Raw genomic sequence first — 27,669 nt, 5'->3', positions numbered from 1 at the left:
CTCCTGTTTCGTGATTTCGGTGTTGCGCGTTCGGTGTCTTCCAGGAATCCGATGCGGGAGAGGATGGATATGGCGCTGAGATGCTTTCGTACGGCATCCGCAGTTCGCTCCGGGACAGCGGATATGATACGTGGGATGACGTGGAAGTCCTCGGGAACGTAGAGGTGGGGACCAGTGTGGCACCGAGCCCGAATATGCCGAATGAATTTAGCGAACAGCGCAGCGACTAGCGAGCAGCCAATCACGTGGCCAGCGGAGCCGTTCGGAAAGCCGTGCACGCGGGCCCGAGTCCAGGGAAGAGCCCGACCTGGAGGCCTATGATTTTGACCCGGCTGGGGCCCAACAATGGGCCCCAGTCAGCCCACCAAATGCGTAAAACTGCGAATAATTATAAAAATATTGCGTTGTAAAAGTTTAACGAATTCATAAAAAATAGAACAAAAAATATTATGCGAATAAAGGTTAGAGTTTTATTATAATTTAGAAATACTACGTTAATTTTAATCACAATTAATATTTTTAAATGATTCTTTTTATTTGCAAGGAGGCTGAGGTTATTTTAATAAATAGAAATTTCAATCCATTAAATCGGTGTCTTTAATTTTTTTTTTAATGTTATTGTCTGTACTAACTTCTTTAAATTATAAAATGTAAATTGACTTACAATAAAATTAATTTATATCCAAATTTAAAGTTATATATATATATATATATATATATATAAAATTTATTTATTTAAAATGTTGGATATCTGAAAAATAAGTTTAATCTCTCTAAAGCATTAAGTCATAGTAAATTTATAAATAAAATTTTCTTTACAGATCATTTGTAAACAATTTTATGTTTTAAAATACAACACAAATTTACTTCATTCATTCAGATTGCATCTTAATTTATAATTCGATTTTAAGTATTCGAGAGTTTAAAATAAATTAATTTTACTTTTAAGTTTAAATCTAAATTAATTAGTAAACCGGTTAATAATTATCAATTATAGAAGCATATTGTGATTTACTAATGTGCATTACTTTCAAAATTGTCAAAAATTGCATATCACATTTGACATTTATTCTCGGGTGTATTTATTTTTCAAAGGACCTTCAATTTAATTTTTCTACAAATTCATTACTATCTAAACTATTAATTAATTGAAAGTGATATTGATTAATTACATGTGATTTTAGTTGATTGATGGTGGTTAAATATTGGTGCCATTTTAGGTAAATTTGCTGTGTTTGTGTTGACTTTTTCCATGCTTGGGATATTCAGTAGTCTAACATGGAACATGCAGGGGCATCCAACTGTTTACATTATACTATCATAATTTTATATGTGGCATAGAAACAGAACCTCATGCCTTATTAATACCTTGTAGATCTTGGACTATTTGTTGTTCAATTGATGCAAGGCTCAACTTGTGTTTGATCGACAACACTTGCTCATTGTGCTACCTAAGCAGTTACAAACTACGTGCTACTTACGTTGTACCAATAAAATAGATATGATACATCTTTCCTGTCTAAGGATTACTATTTTCTTTTGCAGCAAAAGGGTGCAGAACAATTGGGTTCACGGACAAATTTGTATAAGGTCAAATCTGAGATAAAGTATAGTACAAAATTTTACCGCATTGAGCATTACTTTGGTGTCTCTAGTAATGGTAAATGAATAATGAAGTAAAGTTCTTTGTTTTCTCATAATAAATGTGATTGCTGGCCCCTTAATTCAAATTGTAACAGGCAAAGCTGCAGAATGGGATGACAATTTGCATGATCTGCAGTTGTCTTTTGGTGTGTCTGATTTTCTGGTATGTTTTTATTTTCCATTTATGCTTAGAACTTGCTTGGTAGATTTCCCATGAAATTAACGCATGTTTCTTTGTTGAATCACTGGAGACTGAGTGATAAAGACAACTTTTTAATTATTAGGTGTTCAAAATTATAATTATAATAATATTGCAAGGAGGGATCATGTGTCCAGAGAAGTATATATTTCAACTGTCTGATGGGCCAATTTTGGTGTGATGTTACAGTTCACATGGCACACACTATTTTGCCACATAAACTACCCTAGGTGCTACTTCTTGGTTGATATGCAAGTCTAATATGCCGCACAAAGAAATTTCTAAATTTATAAATATTCACTAGTAAAGCATCATGTATATTGGTTGAAACATAAAACTTACTCTGCGTAGTGGGTATCCATTACAATCAGTTAAATAATTGTCTTAAATGGTTCCATAAAGATAGATGCCGTTTGGAAATAGAGGAATGTCTGCTTGGGTTATTCTAGAAAAAAATTTCAATTCAATAATTAGCTAGCTTACCTGAATACTTGGTCCCCAAGTATGTGTCAATTAATGGAGATATAAATCTGAAGATTATGAGCCATTATTACAGGTCGAATCATAAAAATTTGCTACAACAATACTTAATATTGAATGGTGGAATCAAGCGTTATGTTGTGGAGCCATTCTGTGGTTGCATTTGCAAATAAAACTATGAGAGTGCTTATAGTGTCTTAAAAGAATTATTTATCATTTTGTTAGGAATTTATTATTTCCAAGTTTCTACATGACATGGGGGAAGATGAGGAGAGTTTGTGCTAAATGCTGAGACGATTCTTCTTGTAGTTTTGGAAATTATAAGTCTTGTTATATCTCCAAGAATATTCTTTGGAATATCTCATTTAATCATAGGAATTCTTAAATATAGAGAATCTCTCTTATTTCTCTCCCTTTGTTCTCCTATTGCTTTTTGTTCCTTTGTTCTTATAAATCATTTTTTATGTATTCATTTTCTTAGTTTGTGGGTTGTTGTCCATATAATACATAATCTCCATGTGTCGAGAAATGACAAGGCCAAATTGTATTTCGCTAGTATAGGTTTTAAATCTTATTTTGTATTGGTTGACATAGGTAAAACTTTCCATTCCGTTTGTTGATTGATACACAAGAAGACACAAATCTCCCAATTTTTTTACTTTGAAACCCACTACTGCTTGCTGCCTGACACCCTATCCATCCCCTCATGGCTAATTGAAACCCACCATGCCCCCTCGTCGTTGGTCAAAACCCACTGCATCCTTGGCCAACAAGTTTTTCTCACCCACACTATTTGCTTGTCCACGAGGATTGACACACTTCTTTGATACTCACCTTTACTTATTGCTTGACTCTTTGCGTGTTCCCTTGTCACAAATCAAAACCCTTTGCATCCTTGCCTAATAATTTTTTCTCACTTGTGCCACTCGCGAAGACCGATATGCTTCTAATATTATCCACTTCTTCACAACCACAATATACATGAGTGATTGTAGGAGAGAGATATAAACCCCCCACTATCTCATATGGAGGATAAGCTTTGATTCATGGGAACTAAAGGAAATCAACCACATGATTTTAATATTATTCTTCATGCATTTCCAAAACTATGAACCATATGCACCCTCTCTTATAATCATGTCATTCTATGTTTAGAAAAGAATTAATTTATTATTGTTTTTTAAAAAAATTGATACTCTTAGTTTTGGTAGATAATCCAACTCTAGTAGATTTCTTTATATAAGGCTAAAGATTATTTTAATGGACATAACATGACCTCTATCATGGATTCAAATAACATATAGTGTTGATCGGTACAGGTGGAATTTTCCAATCCACTCGCGGACCGACACTAATATGGTGTTGCGAATGAAGTCGCCATCTCGTGGCGCCCACCGTAAGGTCGCAGAGACAGCTGTGACCTTGTGACGTCCATCACGAGGTCACGAAGATAGCCGTGAGGTCGCAGCTGCCTCTGTTTGAAAATAAACATGAGAGTAAACAAAGAGGAAAAAACCCTCCTTACCTCTTTAACAATGATTAATTTTTTTCTTTATCTATCCATGAAAAAAATCTCTCTCAAAGGATGGTTATTTTTTTTAATTTATCTACAAGGTAAGACTGCGTACAATAGACATTTTCTTTGGACCTCATATTGACGGGATTTTTGTGCACCGGGTTGCTCTTTTTTTTATCCACAAGGTAAATAGAAAAAATAAACCTCTTTAAGAGGGAGGAAACATATTGTTAGAAAAAAATTAAAAATTAAATATAACATAATTTTTAACCTTATAAAATATACTATTATGAATTAAATTATTATATATATATATAAATTTAGATTAATTTTAAATTGATTAAAATAAATCCAAATTAAATTCAATTTAATCTACTTGAACCTGTTATGTCTACTTGGTGGACTTTAACTAATCCTAATTTAACTTTTACTTAATAAGCATCAAATATTTTATGAAAATATCAAAATTTGAACTCAATATCAACATCTCAAAAGATAACTCAATAATAAGTATCTATAATAATCAAATATTCATAAAAATATTTTTAAATTAATATAATTATATTTGAAAAGTATTGAAACTATATTGGCATTGCATGATATAGTACCAAAATCATATTGTTCTAGTCATAAACTAAAACTTCGGCATGACGCGAAATTTTAAACCTTGACCTCTATCGAATAAAGATGATTTACCAACAATAAACTTATTGGAGATGCTAGTGAATTTTGGAAAAGGCTGTTATTATGTGATAGGACTAGAACCAATCACACAATGACTTGAGATGAAATGAAAGTTGATGGAAAAATATATTCCACCATATATAAGAGACAATTGTCTAATAAGTTTGTAAACCACAACAATTTTTCTTAAGTGAATATAATTTAAAGCCCCTCATTCACTCGCAATCAAAGATCTTTTAACTGAATTAAAGAAATTGAGCTTTAAAAAAATCATCTTAATCCTAAAAGAACTGACTGATGGAATTTAACAAAAGTGCTCTAATAATACCTTAGACGGATCTATTAACGATGCAATCTTAGAAGAACTACACCTCTTCAGAAATTATAATTCCTTACGTTAAAACCAAAGAAAAAATTAAAACAAGCATAATGACATAGGAATACAAAGACATCAATTTTAAAATTGAAAAATCAATTAAAACTTCCATTGGAATGCACCCTTTTATAGTCATACTTGAAAGCTTGTTAGCATAATGAGATCATTTCCTTATTTTCTACATGCCCTTATACTTAGATTTCTATTAGTTGATCTGAGAGACAAATGTTGATACTAGGTTCCAAATTGTATTAAGTAGTGATTATTATTAGGTATTTAGTGATATGATAAAATATACTCATTTTATACTGGCATGAATTCAAATTGATTCATATAATCTACTTTTAATTCATTCTTTTTCTATCTATTTAATTATATCGCAAGGAAAATTAATCTTAGTGCTTATTTATTCAACATGCCAACATAGTTAAATTAATTTTTAAATTAGACAAAATTTATTCTTACGTATTTGTATGTTGACTTTTTGCGGGTTCATTCTCTACATCACCACTTTCACGCCCCATGACTATTAGATAGATGTTGACTTCATCCTCACCCTATGATAAATCAAAATGTTTTCTTGTTTGATAGAATGAGCGACCAAAAGGAGAGGAAACAAAAGTCAAAATTCAAAAGTAAAAATAAAGTTGGTTAATTTCTCAATCATTGGAAATGACATCCAAAGAAGAAGACAATGAAGATACACTCATCGAAAGTCAAAACTCAAATTGTGCTACTTATGTTCCTTACACATAGGAAAGGATGAAGATGATTGTAACTTGCTTAGTGGAGTTTTCCTTAGTGGGAGAGTGCAAACAAGGAAAATTATTATTAGTATTTAATTTTTTAAATTTTCTAAAAATTGATTTTGGTATGATCTCCTATTTAGGAGAATTAGTTTTTAGGGAAGTGGTAAACTTAGTATTCATAATAATTTAGTGTTTGGAATGTTGTTAATTTAGAGAGTATAACAATTTTGGTTAGAGTCTAATTAGATAGGTATCATTCCGCTTCATAAATTTTGTACCAGCTAGTGAGTAAGGATTCAATTTGGTACTACATCATATAGACTAATACTATTTACAATTTACAGTTATTTAGGAGAATATGAAATCCACATCATAGTTGGCAAACTTGGCCAATCTAGATCAACTGAGTTGGATCGGAAGTGGTTGAGTCTGATCTGATTTTACATGATTTCTTTGGCATCTCAAGAAAATCCTAGGGTGAAGAAAGAAGCAAACAAAGTAAAAGTCTCAAAAATCGAAAATTGAGTCAAAATTGGTGGAAACCATAAATTTTTGGTTAAATTGGGTGACACTTGATGTTTCAACAACTCAATAAAGCATCAAGGATGGTGAAAGCCTAGTGCTGTTGATTTTTTGTGGCGGGAGATCTACTTGCACGGGATTGAGTTCGTGAGCGAGTTTATCGGGTAGGAAGTGACAATTTCATGGTTTGAGGGAAGGCATGGGAGGTGAGATAGAGAGGGATATTAGGGTTTTTAAGAATAATAACTAAATATAAATGATTAACTTATGATTTAATAATATATAATAATACACTATACTATAATACAGTATTCTGATCATATACAATTACTTAACAATTCTATTACAACATAGCTTAATTAATATTATATAATCATTCAAGGTTCAAAATGTCGAGCTATGTCAAAGTTTTGATCTTTGATTGGAAGGGTACTATTTCAGTATCGTGTTGATGTTTTGATGCATGGTACCGGTAATAGATTGGAGTTGAAGCAAGGAGATGAATCATAGGAAAATCTCGTACCTCATGTTGGACAAAATGGTCGAAACATATTATTTCGGTATATTATTGAAACTCGATACTACTTAGCACATACAGTGTCTTTTTTCTTTGTTTCATCTCTTTCTTCCTTTAACCTCTAATCTGTTACCGATACTATGCATTGGAGGGTCGGTATGATGCTGGAACAATATTTTTCCAAGCAATCGTAACTATGGCACGATTCAAGATTTTGAACTTGGTGCTAAGTGGTATTGAGTTTCGGTGATTTACTGAAACAATATGTTTCGACCGTTTCGTCTGGCACGATATGAGATTTCAAACCATGTAATCAATCATTATTGCTTAAAAATAGTGTTTGTTTTCAGAAAATATTCTTAATACATAAATAAAACAATAGTTCTGACATAATTACAAATGATTAATACTTTTTTATTTATTATCAATAATTTAGTATCCTATCCTGAGGTAAAAATAATTTAATTTCTATTTTTATTAAAAACATCTTATTCATGAATTGAATTCAAATATTAGGTATCAGTATTTTTTTATTGTCAATTACCAAATATTCCAACATTAATGTACATTGTTAATACTTGATAATTTTAACTATGATTAATAATTTACTGTTAAAATGTACTTATAATATTCAAATAAGTATTCATTACGTTAAATAATATTAATATTAGTTCTTTTTTATTTACTAAGTTAACAATATCCATTAACTATCAACTAATATTCTGAATGATACTGGATAGTATCAACAATACATGCACTTTAAACTAGATAGGAAATCCAATAGCAAATAATGCCATTGTCTTTTATTTGAATGAATTAATATTCGAATTGGTTTTGGAACACCTTTTGTTATTCCATTCATTAAATACATTTATTTACTTCTTTTGATATTTCTTTCTTCCTTTTTTAAATTTCTCTCTTCAATTCTGATTCCACTGATCCTACTGCTTTAATACAATTGATACTTATGTTTTGGGAACATCTGTTATCGATAACGATATTGATATTGCCAACCCATGATCCACATCATGTAAAGAATGAACGGGGATTCAAGCAATCTTCCTTTCTCGTAGTTCTTTTTGTTTTTTCTTTTAATTTCCTCTCCTACTTCCTCATGAATCAATAGCCATAGGAGAACATAACATCTTATTATTGTTTTAGAAGAATCACATCTGATATTGATGTCCTTGCCAATTTCCTCCTTGATTGTAACACTGAATATTTGTCTGGGATAACTTTTAGCATCTCCTAAAGTTCTTCCGTCACTTTCTTTTTTTGTGTAATTGAAGTGGCTATTTTTGTCATCATTTTTTTGGTCACGACGATGCTATTCTGTCATTTCCTAGTTATGCTTGTGCTAATATAACTAGTTAACAACCACACATTTTTAGTTTGTAATTATTAATGTATGTTTTACTTTCACAACCAGGTTGTTGCACCTGTAAGTGCTAGTGGGGTAGTTCTTGATGCACCTGAATCTACAAAATTATTAAGTGCTGTTGCAATCGCTTTGACAAATTGTGGCAGGTTAGTTGCCTAATCAAAAGTTCTACTGCCCAGCCATCTATTGTTTTTTTCTTCATCTATGTTATTGGTTTTGTAGTTATTACTTTCTTGAACACAGTATATAGTGAACCTAAGGGAAATATAACATGATATTGCACATGTACGACAAGAGAGGTTTGTTGGAAGAAGTGAAATAGGGCATGAGGGACATGATATTGCACATGTTGTCTACTTATTTTTCTGGCAAGAGATTAACATGGACATTTTCATTTTATATATGTTTCCTGTAGTTTCTTGAAAACTTTTTATGACAATTATCCTGTTAATGATTTAGGGCTTCTTAAGAACATAATAATTAAGATAATTATTTACTTTGGGGAGATAACTAATTCATAATCCAATTCTACGTTGTTGTGCATATCCAAATAACTCGTTCATTAGTTTAATTTCATATAGCTGCAGTAGCATATAATTAATAAGTGATATGCAATCCAATCATTCCTCACTAAATTCTGTGAATGAGTAGAATCTAGGGAAACTAGCTAACATTCTGGTGGTGATGGTTGATGTTTTTGTATGTTCGTTTGGTTCATAGACCAAGCAGACCTTACTAATAGCTTATAGTTTCATGCAGTAATTGGCCTGCATTTGTTCCAGTGCATGATCCTTCTCGAAGAGCATATATCGGGATCCAAAATTTGGGCCTTATATTCACCAGAAGGTTTGATGCTGATAGGATTGGCAGTCAGGTCCCAGTAAGGCTCATGCATTTGGAGGGCCTTTATGAGTTATTTGTCTCAAAATTTGTGAGTCACTGCAAGTCTAAATTGTTTTTTTATTTCTTCTTGTTAAGATTCTAACAGATTACTACCTAGGCAATTGCAGGCTAGCCATCTGTGACTGAGTTAATGCAATCTCACTTTTGCCATTTTAATTGATTTTCATGTCACTGGCACATAAATCCCTTACCACTTGAGATATTCTTCTGTTTTCTCTTTGTTCACCTAAATAACCTATGAAGTTTTTAATCTTCTGTATTCAGTACAAGCAAAATTTAGATTCCCCCTCCTCATCTTTCTACCTATGATCTATTTACTTGGAAACTTCTACCACCTTTACAACCTAAGATGACACTGTCAAGACCATGAACACCAGTGTGGCACCACCGATGATGGGAGGGCTTTCATTCATGAAGCTTATGATCCCATCGGTTCCTCAATTCTCCACTTTGGGAATTACTGAAGCTTTTGGTCTATGATTCTTCATAGGTCAAGACAATTATATGAGGCCGTCGACGCTGAACATTTGAGTAGGTATCAGCTAACCTCCAAGAGCTTGACAAGGATGAGGAGCTATCTAGGCTATCATAATGATAAGCTGGGAGGAAAAGAAAGAAGATGGCAAGAGATGTTCATGGAGAGGAATGAAAGAGGAGCTCAAAGTGAGGAAGAGGAAGTAATGGAGAGTTCATGGAGTTTAAGAAGAAGATGAAAGTGGATTTCATGGAGAGGAAGAGAAAACAAATCAGAATAGTTCATAGAGATGAAGAAGAAAAAAGATGGAAGAGAAGCTCATGGAAAGGGAGAGGAAGAAGATAATAAGAGGAGTTAAAGTTCATAAGTGGAAGAGGATAAGGCATGAAGGAGATGAAAATCAAAATATAATTTTATCCATTGTCGTAGTAAGATAGATGAATGATATCCCAATCATTTAATAAACAACCAACAGATGTTAAGTGCTAATGAAGGTAAACATTGGCGGAATTAATTGCTAAAAAATAAGGAAAAAATGAAATGGATGTGATTAACAAGGTTGGGGTAGACTACCTAGTGACTTGGTTTGCTTGTCGGTCCAAGTTGTTTTGTATTGATTTATCTTGGTTCCAAGACTTTGTGCATGTTTATGCAGTGGTCACCAGAAGACTGGTGATTGGTGAGTGGACTAAATTCGAGGTTATGGTCACTAAAAACTTTCAGTTTGAGCAATACTTGACGAATCGACTGCAGGTTTAAACAATTGAGTAGACAAAAAGTTTAGTTGCCTGGTGATATAGCCATTGGCGGCTCAACGGTAACATTTGCCGATTTGGGTTAGTCAAGTGAGTGTATTTTTAGTCAACTAGAGGTTGAAAAATATGTTTGTTGGAGCTATTATTATATAAGCACTTAGAGAGTTTTAATTCAACAACTTCATATGAAAATATTTTTGTTTGTCCAATGAACAAGTGCTCAAATCTCAATATTTAACACAAGTCCTTAGTAATCTCTTCTCATCTAAGATTTACATTTTATCATCTTTGAGAGAAGAGAGCATATTGTAATCATGTTGAGATTGTAAGATGCTTGCTCCATTACTTTTTGTGAAGGAGTTTGTGAAGGAGTGGTTTTAGTGAACATTTGGAGGCGATGCACTTGACGCGCCAATAGGCCTTGTATTAGGAGCAGAATCTTTGAACCGCATTATATCATCATATGTTACTGATGTAATTGTTTTATTCTTATTTTTGCTGTCGCTATACTTGACACGACAACCAAAGATACACGAGCACTCACATGCAATTGACAATTTGTTTGTATTTGTTTTATAGTAATTCGTATTTAGGGTTTTGTCTATTCACCCCTCCCCCTTTAGTTAGATGTACTGGACCATTTCATTCAGTCCTACAATCTTTTCCCTGTAAACTAGTCTTGATGTCCTTGATATTTGATGATCCTTTAGGTGCAAGGTTCTCCATTACTTTTCTCATTTCTTCTTCTTTCTTGCAATTGTGACCTTGGGCTAAACAAAGGAGGAAAAGAATGATTAGTATGAATATCTTGCATTTTCCATGTCTTAGCCCCCAGCTAAAAAATTATTGCTGTTCCTAAATCCCATCACCATAAATCCTTTTAAATTTTCATATTTGATACTTGAGCAAGTTCCAAGGATTCAATTTTAACTGTGTCAGTGTAACATTATCAGATCAATCATGGTTAACATCACATTGTTTTGTAAAAAAAAACTTTTTGTCTCTTTTTGCTGTTTCTTTTACCATTTTTTGCGCTTGATCCCACCTATTATTGAACTATTTAATGATATCAGATCATATAAATGCTATGTATCTCTCACGATTCTTACATATTCTAATTGCTCATGGAGGCCTTATATCCTGTGGATTTTTCGGCAAGCTTTTTCAAAGTTCAATTTACCATGAAGCTCACATATAGAACTCCTCCATATGAATCTGATGATGAGATTGCCAGTATCGATCCTGAAGATAAAGAAACAACCAAAGACACTGTTATTCTGAATCACACTAAAGCACAATGGGATGAAGATTGCCCTTGGACAGAATGGTATTCTGCTGAGGATCCAGTAGCAGGTGCTTTTTAGTTACATACACCTTAGCTGACACATTGCATTTCCATAACTAAAACCTTGCAAATAAATTTATTTCACAAATCCATTTAGTAATAGTGTTGCCTGCTTCTGTTATTCTATGCATGTGTTCATATGAGGTTCTTATGGCTCGTTGCTAACACTTAAAATTTGGAATTGACTTTCTTGTGTGGTATGCCCATTTAAACACACTAACCGAGGAAAAATGCCTACTATATATATAATTTACTTCTCTATGGATGTTAACACTACACGTGTTGGATTGTCGTTTTACAGAAAAAGAGGAACATATAAGAAGTAAAAGTTCCTTTATATGGTTACTTTATATAAGAAGTAAAAGCACAGAACTAAGTCATACACGTGGATATGTTTTGCTTGTAATTATTTTAAATATTAAAATTGAACATTATTAAGATTCTGCAAAACTTGGTTCAAGTTCTGTTAGTATTTTTGCAACTTCAATTAATGATTTCTTAGATGTTAAAATGCTTGTGTTAATCTACTTTTATATCAAGATGCATTTCTGTCACCTAGTACATATTATATTGGTAATTGAGTCTTACCTGAAGAAATTTGGTTATAAATCTATTTTATTCATTTTCCACGATGTCTCAGTCTGATGTTTAATGCTTGAGTTCATTGGTCATTTTTTCTAAGATAGTGGTAACTTATCCCAGATTTGTCACTTGGTGATATGCATATTACCTCCTGTTTGTTTCAGCTTTTGAGCTGCTGGTGAATTGGTCAAGTAGGATGTTTGAGGGTTCTCTTGAGATGGCAGAACTAGAAAATGCATCCTCATTTGATGCAGAAAAGTGGCTTCTATATCCTATCATTTCCCTGAAAATGTAAGATTTATTTGTGGTTCTTTTTGAAATGATTACTGATGTGGTTAAACAATAACCTTTTTGGTTTGCATATGGATTTTAATAGATGCTTTCCCTGAGATAACATTAAATACGATACCAAGTCATTCCTGTGCTGGTTGAACTTGAATTATTCTAAGATTAGAAATACTTATTCTGGTTGCATCTTAATAATTAAGCTCAATCACATCAACCCATTATATTGTCAAATTTCAATTAATTAGGTAACAAACACTATAAGTTGCTCATCTTTCAAAACTTGAGAAAATAGATGTTGCCCACTCTTGAGCAAAGTTTAAAATTACGTTCCGTGTCAAAGTATCATTTTTCGATCAAAACAATACAATTTCAGTATGACACTTGTTATGCTTTAACACAATTGAACCCTGCTGAAATAATTGTGAATTACTTTTTGTATCCTCTTATCTAAGCTTGTTGCATTCCTTAAAAGATTATTTTTTTTAATCGAGATAACATTTTACCATATATATTAAGAAATGAAATTTGTTACCATATATATTAGTAATATGAAATTCTAAAAAAATGGTGCTCCTGGATTTTTGCCCCATTTTTTTTAATTGGTTAAGTTTAAGAAATTAATGGGTTAAATTTTAATTGGTCTTCTTTTTAATTTTTAGAATCATATAAAATAAGACTCATTGAGTTAAATCATCACAATTCTTTTGATTTTTTATTTGTATGTAAGAACTATATCTTTTTATATGTGAATCATATATTGGATTGTATTGTATGATATAACTCGTGAAATATATGATTCTAATTTTTGAACAACTATGGTCTTTAATTAATTCTTCAAACTCAAACTTTTTGTTGCATTCTAGGAATTTGAGAGCCTCAACTAGTAGTTGGCTAGATGTAGTTTACCCACACAATGCTTCCACTATAGACTAGATGACCACAATGTTTACATGTTTATTGATTTTCTTGGACGTCAGAGCTTGCATGCATGATTAATATTTTATGACACTACAAAACAAATTGAGAGAAAAGAGGAGAATAGAGAGCTTGAAACCAGTATAAATCAGTGTTGTAAATGGCGGTGGTGATGGCGGGGTGGTTAGTGATCGCCTATTGCCTACTACCTACTGCCTAGGCGGTTGAATTTTGTTTTTACTATTTTTTATACATAATATTATATATAGTCTGTTTATGTATAAATAAGCTTCATATAATACAATACAATTTATATAAGATACAAATAAATATATAAATGCAATTAACGTGAGATCTTCAATAATTAGTCATCATTCTCATTTTTCGCCAATAATATTCAATAATTAAATAAAAGATCAAAAAATTAGAACAAAAATTTATTAATTTTGATATTTTTAATATAAAATATATTAACTAAAAATAAAAAATTTAATCTAAATATTTAAAAATAAAAAATAAAATTTTAAATATATATATATATATTAAATTCATAGGATAATTTTATTAGGCTTTAATTAAGTCTATTTAAATTATCTCAATCATAGCTAGGATTTAATTAAAATTATTAATCTAAAATTATTCAATTAAACCCTAAATTAAAATCAAAACCTTTGTTTCGGCACTGTTTCGGGCCGTCACCTGTTAGTCTAGCCCGAACGACGCTTCTGGGCCCATTGCGAGGTTCTAGCGACGCTTCCGGGCTTGTAGCCGAGTTTCGACGATGCTTCTGGGCTCTTCGTTGGGCTTGAGCGACACGTCCGGGCTCGCATGACGGGCCCGGAAGCGTCGCCCGAGCTCGACGATGCGTCCGGATGAGTCGTCGGGCTTGGGCAATGCGTCCGGATAGCGACGCATTCACGGGTAGCAGCAGCGGCGGTTCCACCTGTTCTAGGCGAAAGGAGTGAGTTGTTGACGTTGACCGCCTACCGCACCGCCTACGGCAAAGGCGGTGCGGTTGATGCCTACCTTCCACTTAGGCAGCCGCCTCAACTGCCATTTAGAACACTGGTATAAATAACCCAATTGGCTATATGAGCAATAAGCTGCTGGTAGTAGATATTGTTCAGTATAAAGCAGTATACTTCTTGATACATGCAGTATATCGCTCGGTATGGGGGGCATACTGAGCAGTATCCAGAATGTACCATTCCTTTTGACTTTCCACCAAAATTGGTGCGCCAATGATCCTTTGTTTGACTTGATAAATCAAAATCGAAATGAGTAGGAGAGGACAGGATTTCAAACGTTTCCCTTGTACAGAAGTTAATCATTAGTATATTAAATTGATTTTAATACTACCAATAATATATCCTTGCACAGAACTCAATGGAAGCATAAGATCCATATACTTTACCCCCATTTAATTTGGACACATGGCTTGACGATGATATAATGGTGCAGTAAAATTTCAATTGAATTATTCATTGCAACCTAAACCTATTTGGGACAATATTTTCTCTATTCTCGGGATGTTTAGTTTTTCTTCTTGGAATAATATATTTTTTTGTGTGCCATTCAATGTTTTATTCCAAATTTGTCATCTTCTCAGGTTATTTATTATCTGCTCCCAACTCTGCTATTATTGACCAAAAGAGAAATTTAAAGATTCATTATATTGTTTTGTACTTTCTTGTGTTTTCAACTTGTCTAAAATTTTATTTTAAACATCATCATATGTAAAATATAATACTTCTTTTCTGACCAAAATATAATATTTCTTCCTAAAGTTTGCTTTTTATTCGTTTGCACCCTTTATTCACCTTTTTGTCCCCTAATTTTGTTCCCTCCATTGTGGAATTGGAAGGTAAAATGATTGATCATCCACATCTTTTTTCTTATTTAATTTTCATTTAAGACATTCTTAGATCATTCTTTCTAGGACAAATGATGTACCTGAGAAGTTTGTTGGATTTGCTTCCCAATTACGTCTTCTAGTAAGTGCATTAGAGAAATCATATGAGGCACAATTTGTGGAAGACTTTGTTTCAGGTTATATTTTATTATTATGCTTTCCCATACTTGTAGCATGTGCATATTTGGTACACAGATCATTCTTCCTGACTTTTTATTTCTCTTTTATGTTAGACAGCTGAAAATCCAGCATCTGGTAGTTCAAAGTCTTCAACTGTACCTCCCCCAACTGTTGTCGACCGTGTTCTGAAAGAAATTTTTCATGATGGTATCTCACCGATAATCCAGCTGTCATCTATGTATTTGTTTGTGTCAAGTTTTTTATCTTGATATTTTTATGCTCGATGCTCTGATCCTGCAACACATTACCATGAACCATAAATTAGTAATTTTATGCTTGTAGAACATATTGCCAACAGTATCTGTCTCTAGGCGGTCCATCATTACAGTGCATACTGGTATATTTTATTATTATTATTATTTTTATATTATTATGTTTTGCATATAGATGATACTTCCTTGATTGACTCTTGGATGTGTAATGATGGAATTGTATATATTTTTCTTTGATTTATTAAAGTAGGAACATCCTTTACCAAACAAATTTTTGGAATAATTAGAAATGACACCTTGGAAGGCAAATTAGTTGTTCATGCACGCAACGTGACACCTCTTAGTTTTTTACTTGCACACTGTGAGATATATGACCGAATTTTAGTTTCCATGTAATGTTTATTGAGTAAAAACTTAGATATTGTTCTTGGTCCAAATTTGGATATGGTTCTTGGTCCTCGATCTGACCAAGATTGTAATGATACTAATCCCTAATACATGGCACGTATCAGATGGTTTGGAACATTTTTCAGATTTGGCCTTTCCCTTTCATCCTTTAAGGTAACTGGCAAGTGGCATGTTTGGTAGGGCCTAATCCTGGAATGGGTTTATCACTGACAATGACAAAAAGATTGCTACTTCAGAAGTGGTTAGAAATAGAAATATTGCTTAGAAATCAAACTAGCCCTATTACCTCTTAGTTTTTACTTAGCGTGAGATCTAGACTAAGGATATTTAAAAATTTTGTTTGGTATGTTTCTTGGTTGTTGATCCACCCAAGATTGTTACAGTACCAAACTTAAGTTTCAATTACTTAAAGATAAGAGGGAGAGGAGGGAAGAGTGACAAAAAGATGTACATATATGATGAACTTTGATATGCAAGTTATGAGCTTTCCCTTCGTCTCCCTCATATCTTTCATCCAAGTAATCAACCATAAACAATACATAGCACCTATTAGATTGTTTGAGATTTTTTAGATTTGTTGTTCTTTTCATCCCACAAGTTCACTAGCATGATTGGCATAAGGCCGAGCACTAAATTAGGATTATCACTCATAATGACAAAATTATTACTTTACAATCTCTTTTCATCCTTGTTGTATTAGTAGTTAGGTTGTGATACGAGTGTAGTAAGAGTATTTTTATGAAGAATTTACATTTTGTTTAATCTTTGTAATATGCCTCAATTCCATTATCATTAGTCTTTAGGTTTTGGATCCCAGTTGATTATGTATGATAATTTTAGGCAAGCTTTTTAATCTTGTTCCCAGTTGGAGTTTTGGTCCCAGGTCAGAATGAGAATGGGTTGTGCTGGTGTCGGTGGGTGGGCGGAGCACCAACCCTAGATATAGAGAATTAGGCGAAGGAGGATGCTCAACACTAGTTGTGCTGAGCAACAACCCTAGGCCACAGCGGAGGAGAATTAGATGGCACAATCCTGTATCTCTGAGTGTGCACCCAAATCAAATCAAAGTGTCTGCTCCGGCATAAACTGTATCTAGTATTGTGATCTCTCACTAAAGCAAACAGAACGCAATTGCTGATTCATAATCTCTCTATTTCATTGTGTGATCCACAGCTATGTGTCAACAAAACCTAACTGTCACAGATCCAAAATATCTCTATGATCTTATGATCCCTAACTAGCTACTGTAGGACCTAACCATCATAGATTAAATCTCATCACTTGTAGGGCTAAGCTAACTCATATCTCTCTCAATGCAATACAATTATCCAAACAGATTACTATGTCAGTGTACACTACATCTCATATGTCATGTTAGCACAAGTAACATTATAGTAATAAAAGAAGAATAATTCTAAACGTGCATCCGTGAAATCTCTAATCTCATGTCATCATAAGCATGATAAGGTAAATTAAACATGCTATAAACAACTGATTGTAAAGGAATCAAACAGTAAATATGAACAACTCAAGCAAAGATCAATAAGGTAAAATGGAGTGTTTGCCGAGTTAGAGTTCAGCTGTTACAAGCTTATTACAATCTCACTAGGGTTGGGTCCCATAAGATTTGACATCTCGATCAAATTACTTAGAGTACTCAATTTACCACAATTTTCAATGGTCACTGATCAACAATCACTATAGTAAGTTCAATTTCATTTGGTTTCTATTTAGGATTAGGATGTAGACATGTACAGTTGTACCTTTGTCTAAAGGAATTGGGAAGCTTTCATACTTGAGGAGATAACAACTGTTATTGATTCCAAAAAATGATGTTTGTGGTTTTCTATAACATGCTTTAATTACTGTGAATAATATTTAAACGATTCTATTTTTTATTTCATTGTAGAAATTTGATATTCTGTCCTACCTCCAGGTGGAAGCTCGGCTCTAAAATTTGAAAATAAAAACTGTCGTGCAGTCAAAGGCGCACCTCTAGAATCATTGTTTTCTCAGTTTTGCCTACATTCACTTTGGTTTGGTGGTTGTAACATACATGGTTTGTATCTCTATCTGATCTCATTTACATACTCTTCATAGAATATACAATTTGTAGTTTTATATGTGAACCTTGTTTCTTTAAGAAATTTTATTTACCTTTGACTTCCATTCTAATTCTGAATTCAATCATATATTTATATAGTTTGCATTAATCTGAATAATAGCTTTGTTGTTAATATAGCTATAGCATCCCTCTGGATTGAATTTGTTCGGGAAATTCGCTGGTGCTGGGATGAGTCACAACCCTTGCCAAATATGCCAAAGGATTCCAGCATTGACTTATCTACTTGTCTTATACATCAGAAGTTGCAAATGGTAAAGCCCATATGTTTTACAATTAATATAACTTAGAATTCTTCCCTTCCCTATCTATTTTAGCATATCAATTTACTAGAAAACATTGGCATGGTTATACACTTTGACCTTCCTTCTGCATAATTTTCAATGCACATAGTGATTTGCATAATTTGTTTCTTTTATCACTGTGTGTATAACTTGTTTCTTTTATCACTAAAATACATCTTCCATCACTATGTGCTTAGGATTTTTTTTTTCTTTTTCAAAAGGAGAAAAGAAAGAACCAAGTCATTCATGTAGGTGATCTCCAATCAGCTATTTGAAGGTTCATAAGTGTTTATGATCCTTCCTCTGCTATCCTAATGCACTTAACTATTAGTTGGTCTTTGTACATGTATTATGCCATGTGATGGTTTGAGGCATGCCTATGATAAAGTGCCTCCTAGGCATACAGGACGTAAACAGGGTAAAATTTGTGTCTACATAAATCATAGTTGCTATGTTATGCTACCATAGTTCAACGCGGCACTAACTCTAAACTGAAATTTAAAACCTTCTGTTCTGCTAAATAACACAATCCACAAATTTAGGGTTTGTTCTTTTGTGAAGTATTGCTGCTAAATACCAATAATTGCCTTATTAGAAACCACTAGCATTGAAGGTGGGGAAAAAAAATGCTCAACCAATTGTGTCCATACGTTTTCTTTCCTTTCCATGGCAGGTAGAATGACCCTGCTGGAGGAGGTTTAAAGGATATCAATCTGGAGATTCATAACTGGGCTATTAGCAAAATACTGGAGGTTCTCTGCAAAATAGAATAAAATACCCAGTCACTATGAGGATGGATTCACAAAAATAGAACACGTGTCAAAGTCATCATACCCAGTCAAATGCTCGAATATCTAGTAGATTAACATATCTTGTAATTTGAAAATTGAACTAATGCATAAATAAGTTGGTAGGACAAGCATCGTAATCAATTTGGCTCAGAATATTGCTGAATAAAGTAGATTTAAAGATGTTAATGCTTCTAAAATTGATGCTATGAAAAAATTTAAATTCGTGAATGCATCATGAAAATTTTCCATATCACTAAATATTAATGCTTTATTTAATGTTATGAAAAAAGGTAAATTTGTAAATGCAATATGAAAAATACCATATTGGTAGATAATTTATAATAATCATTAATAGTGCAATTTCATTGTCGGCATATACAGCTTTCATATGCAAAATGAAACTCTTAGTTTGGTAGATAGAAGTATCTACTGTCATGAAATTATGATCCTCACTTTTCCTTCATATTTTTTCAAGCTTGCAATATGCAATGAGAAGAAATCAAGCCATGACTTTGACAAGAGCACTGAAAATGTGAACCAGATTTATCATGAAAAGGTGACCCATTATTTCCTGGGTTTTTTTAGTCTTTGTCAGTTAAGATTGGATAATAGCACTCCTGAGCTTGAAATGCAGGTAAATGCTGCAGCTTATCCGTCCAAGTCTGTGAAAGATAAAAATGACAGGTAAGATATGCACCCACTGTTGTCTTGCTTTTACATTCGTTGTCATAAAACATTTCCTGAGCATTTAGCATCCAGACTGTAAGTGGGTAACCTTCAAATAATTTCTAACTATGACAAGAGCTTCTGTGCAATCAGAAAAATAAGTGCACTATGCAAACCCACTTGCTCCAAAATACATATCCATGGATTGTAACAATGGCTTGGATTTTAATTAGGATCAAAGTTTTCCTAAAATTTATTTCCCACATGCTCATATGCACTTCCTGTCTTATTGTTGATTGCTTAGCTACTTTATGGTTATCATTTGTTTGCACCTGAAAATAGGACTGGATATACTGAATCTTTGATACCTTATGAACCAACCAATATTGTTCATTATAATTGGATGCCTTCTTTTTAGAATTCTGATTTATAAAATAGGATTAATTTCCTCGTAGTTCTAGAATAGTACCCTTTTTTTCTGGTGAGGGAGGCAACATTTTCATGGCTTTGTAGCTAAGAGAGGAATTCTGTTAGCGGAGGGTTGAAACGACGTTTCTTTTCTATGATGTTTTGTGTTGGAAATTGATGAGGACCAAAAATTGTAGATACATAGATCCCAATTGTAACATACCAATCTGAGGGTTGTAAATGCAAATTAGCAATAATGGTGATCTATATTGAGGTAGATGGAAATACCTAAGAGTATTATTATACCTAAAATTAACATGGTATTAGAGACTTGTGTTCCTTTTCCATCCCAGTTTCCATAAAAGAACCTAACTTCTCATGTCTGATCTGATAGCTTCCTCCTCTTCTGGTGTTCCTGACCTTATCCGACAGGGAGCCTTTTCCAGTGGGAAGTAAAAAATAACCTTCTCTTGCACTACTGCATAAGCTTACTGGAGAAATCCATGTGCTTGGTCACATCCACTCGTAGCAGTGCAACCACCATGTTACTCTGCATGTTTGCTCCCAAGTGCTGAGGTCTTCTTCTAGATTCTCAGGAAACAAGGAAAACTGCATCTCAGAACCATGAAGATCTTCCAGTATCAAATTTTGCTGGTTTTCTTGTCTTTATTGAATCTGGATACTCATAATAGGGAAGACTTCATGCTCTCGGTAACATTGCTTGAGGTTTTCTTTTTGTGGTCCATTTTAAAACTAATCTGATTTTGTTTTGATTTTTTAGAACATATTTCTTCCAGTCCTTTCAGAACAGCTTCTCCTAGGCTTTCCACATTTCCAGCTTCTTTTTTAGATTCAAGTTTCTTCGAGAATACAGTATACTTCTTAGACTTTTCTGTTTTCTTCACTGCTTATCCACTGTTTCTGATCAAATTTTTGCTCCGCTTTTGCTTCTGCTGAAAGATTGCTTGGAGTGGGTTTCATTAGATCTGGGTTAGCCATACTGCTGAGGTGCAGATCTGACCAGACTAGTTTATTTTCAGCCTTCATCTAGGTTTTTCTTTCAGAAGCCCCTCAAACAGCCTCTTCAATAGCAAATTTCCAGACATCAGTTATACTGCTTTTCTGAAATCTGCAATTCCATATTAGTTTTGTCTTTAATTCAAGGACTGATTATCTGGTACGAGGCTAGAGTCTCGAAGGTTATTATTTAACTTACAAAAGATTGTCCTCAACCTATTCAATCTTCAGTCTTGAAACTAGGAGGATTTCAAAGTACGTGATTGTGTAGTGGAGGCTTTCAGTTGGGAGGTAGAAGCATTCAGTCCCTTGGATAACCGAGTTTGATTTAAAAGTCTGTTAAAAATCTCTACTTGTTCATTAGATAGGTTCAATTTTATACCTTTTCCCACCTCAGTAGTAGTATCAACACTTGCTAAGTTATCCTCCTTATTATTGGATTTCAATTTATTGGTGTAACATATTTTCCAGCAAGTTTTCCTGGTATGAAAGAGTTTATTGTAGTGGTCACTTAGAGCTTGGTTGATGATCTACTGAGGGACTGTGTGTGGCTCATTTTTGCTCTCCTCCCTTTGTACTTTAGCAAAATTCTTCTCAGAGAGGCGTACCAACTTGGTCCCAAGCAGACAATCGTGCATTTAATCAACATTAGTATTGAGTCCTCATAGGAAGCCAAAGAATTTTTTTCCTAGTATATTGCTATATTTTAGAATTCAGATCATCATTCAGATGCTCCTACTTTGGATCATAAGAAAGGTCCATCTCCTACCACAACTTCATTAATGCATTTTAAGGGGTGACACTAAGAGGACCTGCTAAGGAGTGTGGATGGTACACCAAATCTCAAAACACTTTGCTGTTTTTTTTCAAGATGGAAATAGATTTCTGGGACAACTTCCTAAATCTTGAGAAGAGATAGGTGTGCCCTTTCTTTGGCTCCATTGAGTTTAGCTTCATTAAGTTTAAAATTATGATTCTAAAACTCACATTATGGTCGCAACAACCTGTTTATGGTTCATTATTATCATATTTTAATTACTTAAAACTTTGTTAACAGTCACCCAAGAACTTTTCGGCATCAAGATTCAGAATTATCTTCCTCAAGTTCTGAAAAACTCACTAATACAGAAGAATATCCTAATTCACAAACAACAAATCTACTACGGAAAGGATCAGCTGGTGTTGTTGGTTCAATGATGCTGTTGTGCTCTTGTCAAAAGATGCATGCTCCATACACACAGGTTATCTTTTCATTTTGGTTCTTTTGTGCACTTTACACATCAAAGTTTTATTTTTCATCTGTTAAATGTGCTTTCTATGTCCTCGATTCTAGGATCCACCAATTATGACAGAAGATATGCATGAAGAAAGGCTTCGTGCTGTTGAAGCTTCTGGTGATGCTTTTGTAAGTTTGATTTCTATTTCTAACTTTAAGGCTTCTCCATTAATATGCAAGTTTCTTATTTGTTAAGCAAGACTTGCTGGTCCACAGGCTGTCCCTTAGCCAATTCTCTATGCTGACTGTGTTGACCATTGCAGAGTTGATGCCATCTAATTTAGAAACAAGGAATAATTAACACAATAAAAGATAAAAATATAGTTATAACTTAAAAGACTATTATTGCCACACTCCTAGATATACCTTTTATCATTTCAAGGCTCCAGTCTTAATGCTTTGAGACTACTCATGTGAGTTGCTCAAAAATTCACCTTCCAATTTTATCAGAAAATTAAATAAATATGACCAAACACAAATCTCCAATTTGCTTAAATAACTCAGTGTTGTTTTAATAACTTGAAATTTCTTTGTGTCAATCACTCTTCCATATAGGGGGTAAGCTTCTTTGGGTGTATACAAAATATGTGTAACAATGAAAAATAAACACAATTTATGATAATCTATAATAATCAACAATGTAGAATATATCATATATGTAACATGCAACTGAAAAGAAGTGTTTAGATTAACACCTGTAAGCCACAACACCAAAAGCTTACCTTACAAAGTATTTCACAATCACAAGAAATGAACCTATTAAAAAAATCACCAAAAGCCACAATTACATGAAGCTCTTATTATTTGAGGAATGTGTAGGTCAAGTAATTACTCATGTTTTTATTTGATTCAGATGAATCACAAGTTGTCTTTTTTTTTATCTATTTACTTTTTTGTATATCCTCATATATGACTCCATATAGGACCACACAAATTGCATATGCATAGGCCATGTAGTCTTGCATATTGAAACTGCATAAAGATATGTTGTATGGGATGCTGTTGACTGCTGCAAATGCCTATGCAACTGTGTAAGCTACTTTTTAAAACCATGTTATATGTTAATTATGACTATGTGTATGGATGTGATTTCACATATCAAGTTTAAAATATATCCCTTTGAAGTTGTTAGTTTGCTTCACAATAGAAGAATTTTCAAATATTTATTTAGACCAATATCTAAGGAAAATGAAGATGCTACATCATTATGCTACATGGATAAAATCAGCACAAATTTATTGGAAACAGTTGCAAATTAATTAAGCTAGTATGATTTTACGCCACTTCAACAAGATTGATTCTGAAATCCTTGAGATCTGAGGCTTATGGAAATTTGAAAGGATATCTTGGTTTTACCACTTAATTGAAATTCTATCTACTGGCCCTGTGAAAGGATATCACTGAATGATGGGCTAGTGTTTTGATTTCAAAATAATAACCATCAAACTTTTGCGTAGTTTCTGGATGGGAAAATGCCTCACTCAATCTAATTTTCTTTAATTATTGGAGAGAGGGCATGCTGAAGCAAGAGTTGATATAATGTAGATCTTTGTGCTCAGGTATAAAGGCATAATGCTTTATTTCTTTGAATTCTACTTTTGCCAAGTTAGCCTAGTTAGGAGTTAGCACATATTTGAATAATTTTATTTCATATACATTTAGATTTTTTTCATATTTATTCTATATATTTATCAACATATTTACTATTTCATCCATGAGATTTTTGACATACTGTAATTCTTATGTACAGAGCTTCTCTGGACAATTGGAAAGAGATATCCTCTCATCTGGTAAGATTTCTGTGGCTTTTCTTTGGTTCACCAATTTTCTTCTAGTTATTGATATTCAAATTTAAAGTTCTAAATTAGTTTTTTTTAATTTGTTTTCAGCTCATTTGTATGTTTTTTCTTATGGTTTGGAAGTAAATGTAAATTTTTATTGATATTTGGTATTTGATTGTGAATTTTTGTCTTTACTTTCATATTTTTTTATGATACACTGTTGTTTTTTTCTAACGTTTTATGCAATGTGGTAGGCTCACTCTGTGGCACAGTAGCAATGAAAACTATTTATGCTTTCCTCCTGTTTTGAGTCAACTCCATAATCATTTTCTCTATTTAGCTTTCTGCAGGGCAAAATATGTTGTTAAGCTTAGATCAGTCAAATCTTCTTGTTTTTCTTCCTTTATTTCTACTTCCCCCACTATTCTTATCTAACTCCTTGGCTTTTCTTAAAGAAAGAATGTATAAATTAGAAATTCATTGAAGGATTTTAATGTTTTATATTGCTTGATTAGATATGTCGGCATTCAAGGCTGCAAACCCAGATGCAGTGTTTGAAGATTTTATTCGGTGGCATTCTCCTGGTGATTGGGAGGACAATAAGATGAAAGGAAGTGCAGGTCAACCAAATGACTGGCCTCCTCGTGGAAAGCTTTCACAACGCATGTCTGAACATGGGAATTTATGGCGGCAGATTTGGAATGCTTCTCCACCTTTGCCTGTTTCTGAGCAGAAGCCTCTTCTTGATCCAATTCGAGAAGGTGAAAAGGTACTTATTTTATCAAATATGGAATCCTTGCAAAAATTATGTTTTTATTTACACCTTCATGAAGCTCAACAATCTAATTTTATTTAGAATGAATTCAAGAATTTTAATGCCTTGTGCAGATACTCCATTACCTTGAAACTTTGAAACCATATCATCTGCTTGAGCAAATGGTTTGCACAGCCTTCAGAGCATCAGCTGACATTCTGAACCAGACTTCATATGGTGATTTTAAACCTATGAAAACAAAACTTGATCAGCTTTATCTTACAATAGCATCAAATTTGAAATGTTTTCAAGGTATGTGATAATGACTCGCGGGGAACACTTGCCTTTCAACTTGTAAAATTTAGATTCAGTAGCAAATTGATTCCTAATTTTAATTCAAGTATTAATTATGTTTTTTCATCACAAATGTTGGTCTTTGATGTCTTGTTAAATTGTTAAAAATAAAGTATCTTGAAAATCTAACAACAACTTCTTGTTGGCTATGTGACTAGTTCACCATCTCAGTGGTTGTCCTTTCACAAGCAATGGTTTGCACAGCCTATTTAAACTCCTTTATTGTGGCTCAGAAAGGATCATTTAATCTCTCCATTGTCGATTCAAACTACACTACTTTTAGAATTAGTGAAATGGAAAAATGGAATACATGCAACATTGTGACAATCTTATTTTTTTACAGCAAATCATCTTCTTGAGAAGGATGAATTGATTGGTGACTTAAGACGGCTTTGTCTAGTATTTGAGCACATAGAGAAGTTGCTAATCCTTGCAGCTTCAATTCATCGTAAGTTGCTAGACGCTCCACGACTTTCAGAAGCAGTGTTCAATGACTATTTTGCATTTTACCTGCCCAAAATGGGGAACAGTTTAGAGAGCATGTGCTATGATCAGGTACTTCTTCTTTTATTAAAGTTGATTAGCTAACTACATGTCCTAAAGCTCGAGCTGCTAGATAAGAGACCAATTTATATATTTATATTGTTAATACTCTCTATTCATGTGTGGGTGACACATACTTATTTTATTCTTACCTTCATCTTTCATGATAAAATAGCATGCTTCCTACTCGCTTGATTGGAACACATAATTTATGCATTATTTCAATTATCGACATCATGTCTACTTGCTTTCCCCTTAAATTTGTCATAATGCCAAATTAATATAAGCATTTTTGAATTGCTCTCCAACCAATACCTGTAGATCTTGTATTTGCAACCTGCTTTGGAGATCGTTTCCGAAGTTTTTGGTTGTAATGTTGCTTTCATCATTTGGGTGGGGTATATCCCTGGTTTTACTTTAGGAATAATCTCATTTTGCACCCTGTATTTTACATGTTTTGGCAAAATTTTACCTAGACTTAGAAAAATGTTAATTGGCTGTAAAATTGCAGAATTAGATTTTGTTAATCAACACTAGCCATGTGGATCACATGATGGATAGATTGGGCATAAGACACGTTAGGTAACAAGAGAGATCATAGTCCATGATAAGCCTAGTTCATTAGTTGGTCAGTTCTAACAAAACCATGCATCGCAGGTAAATTGAAAAAAATCTCAAAAGTCTAGGAGAAAATTGATATTTTTTGAAAATCTGTATGGCATTTCCAGTAGTGGATAAGGTATGGAAGGTAAAGTAAAATACCTCAATTCTATGAGGATGGTAAAAAAACTATGATAAATATACCCTTTTTTAGTAGATTCCTGTCAATAAAGAAGTCAACAGTTATCAGCATATCTATGATCATCTTTACAGATCCTAGCAAGTTATTTTGCAAGAGAGCTCTTTTGTGTGATTCTCTAATTTCCTGACTTTGTTTTAGGAGTTCAAAACTAAGCAACTAATAATGCCACACGAAAGAAATGCTGTTGCAAGTTTGTTTCCTCCTCCCACCGCCAATCAATCATGGAGAAAAGTATTGAGCATGGGAAATCTTCTAAATGGGCATGAACCTATTTTAAGAGAAATAATCTTCTCCATTAATGATCGCATACAAGACAGTCATTATGCTAGTGGTATTCCTACATCCAGCATGGAAGAAATCCAGACACATCGCATGTACATATGTGGGACATCCAATGATCTCTGGGTTGCATTATCCGTTACATCGTGGGATTAGTTTCCCTCATCTGAAAAGGACACGTCTTCAATACATTTGCTGTTTTCAAGTCTGCAGGCCCTCAGGACTCCATGGACAAATAATTGCTAAATTACTGAGCCTGGGACATCTACTAACAGTATGATCTATTCTCTCTACTGCTTTCCCCTTGGATCACCATTTACACTGGAGAGTTTTCTGGTCCTTTTGTTTGTCACCTTGGAGATTTTAAAAGAATTGCAAGCGAGTGATTACATCAACTTTCAAATTTGAGAAGTGTCTTTACTGACATTCGCTTCTCTTGAGTACTAACACTGTTCCGCTTCAGGTGTCATAATGCGCCTGAAGTCTTTGTCCCATGGTGTTGATCCTGCCATACAAGGTGACTCCCTATGCTGTATTACTTGATAATTA

At 33.4% G+C, this 27,669-nt stretch overlaps 1 protein-coding gene across 1 annotated transcript; it reads left to right on the top strand.

The window, feature by feature from the left end:
- The first annotated feature begins 80 nt into the window (after positions 1-80).
- On the top strand, positions 81-27,514 carry LOC141827010 (uncharacterized). Its single transcript, XM_074714301.1, has 20 exons — positions 81-164; positions 1,525-1,660; positions 1,740-1,807; positions 8,117-8,214; positions 8,828-8,999; positions 11,332-11,554; positions 12,293-12,419; positions 15,271-15,380; positions 15,481-15,570; positions 17,980-18,102; positions 18,286-18,419; positions 19,716-19,796; positions 19,875-19,924; positions 22,389-22,572; positions 22,665-22,736; positions 24,358-24,397; positions 24,904-25,157; positions 25,277-25,454; positions 25,840-26,051; positions 26,980-27,514. Exons 1-20 carry the CDS (start codon positions 81-83, stop codon positions 27,274-27,276), a joined length of 2,733 nt encoding a protein of 910 aa, XP_074570402.1. The 3' UTR covers positions 27,277-27,514.
- The last annotated feature ends 155 nt before the right edge of the window (positions 27,515-27,669 follow it).

Source organism: Curcuma longa, chromosome 4 (genome assembly GCF_044706935.1).
Source record: "Curcuma longa cultivar G26 ecotype Majalengka, Jawa Barat chromosome 4, ITB_CL_G26_1.1, whole genome shotgun sequence".
Classification (NCBI taxonomy): Eukaryota; Viridiplantae; Streptophyta; class Magnoliopsida; order Zingiberales; family Zingiberaceae; genus Curcuma; species Curcuma longa.
Note: the sequence above shows the minus strand (reverse complement) of the source record. Positions and strands in the feature narration are given on the sequence as shown.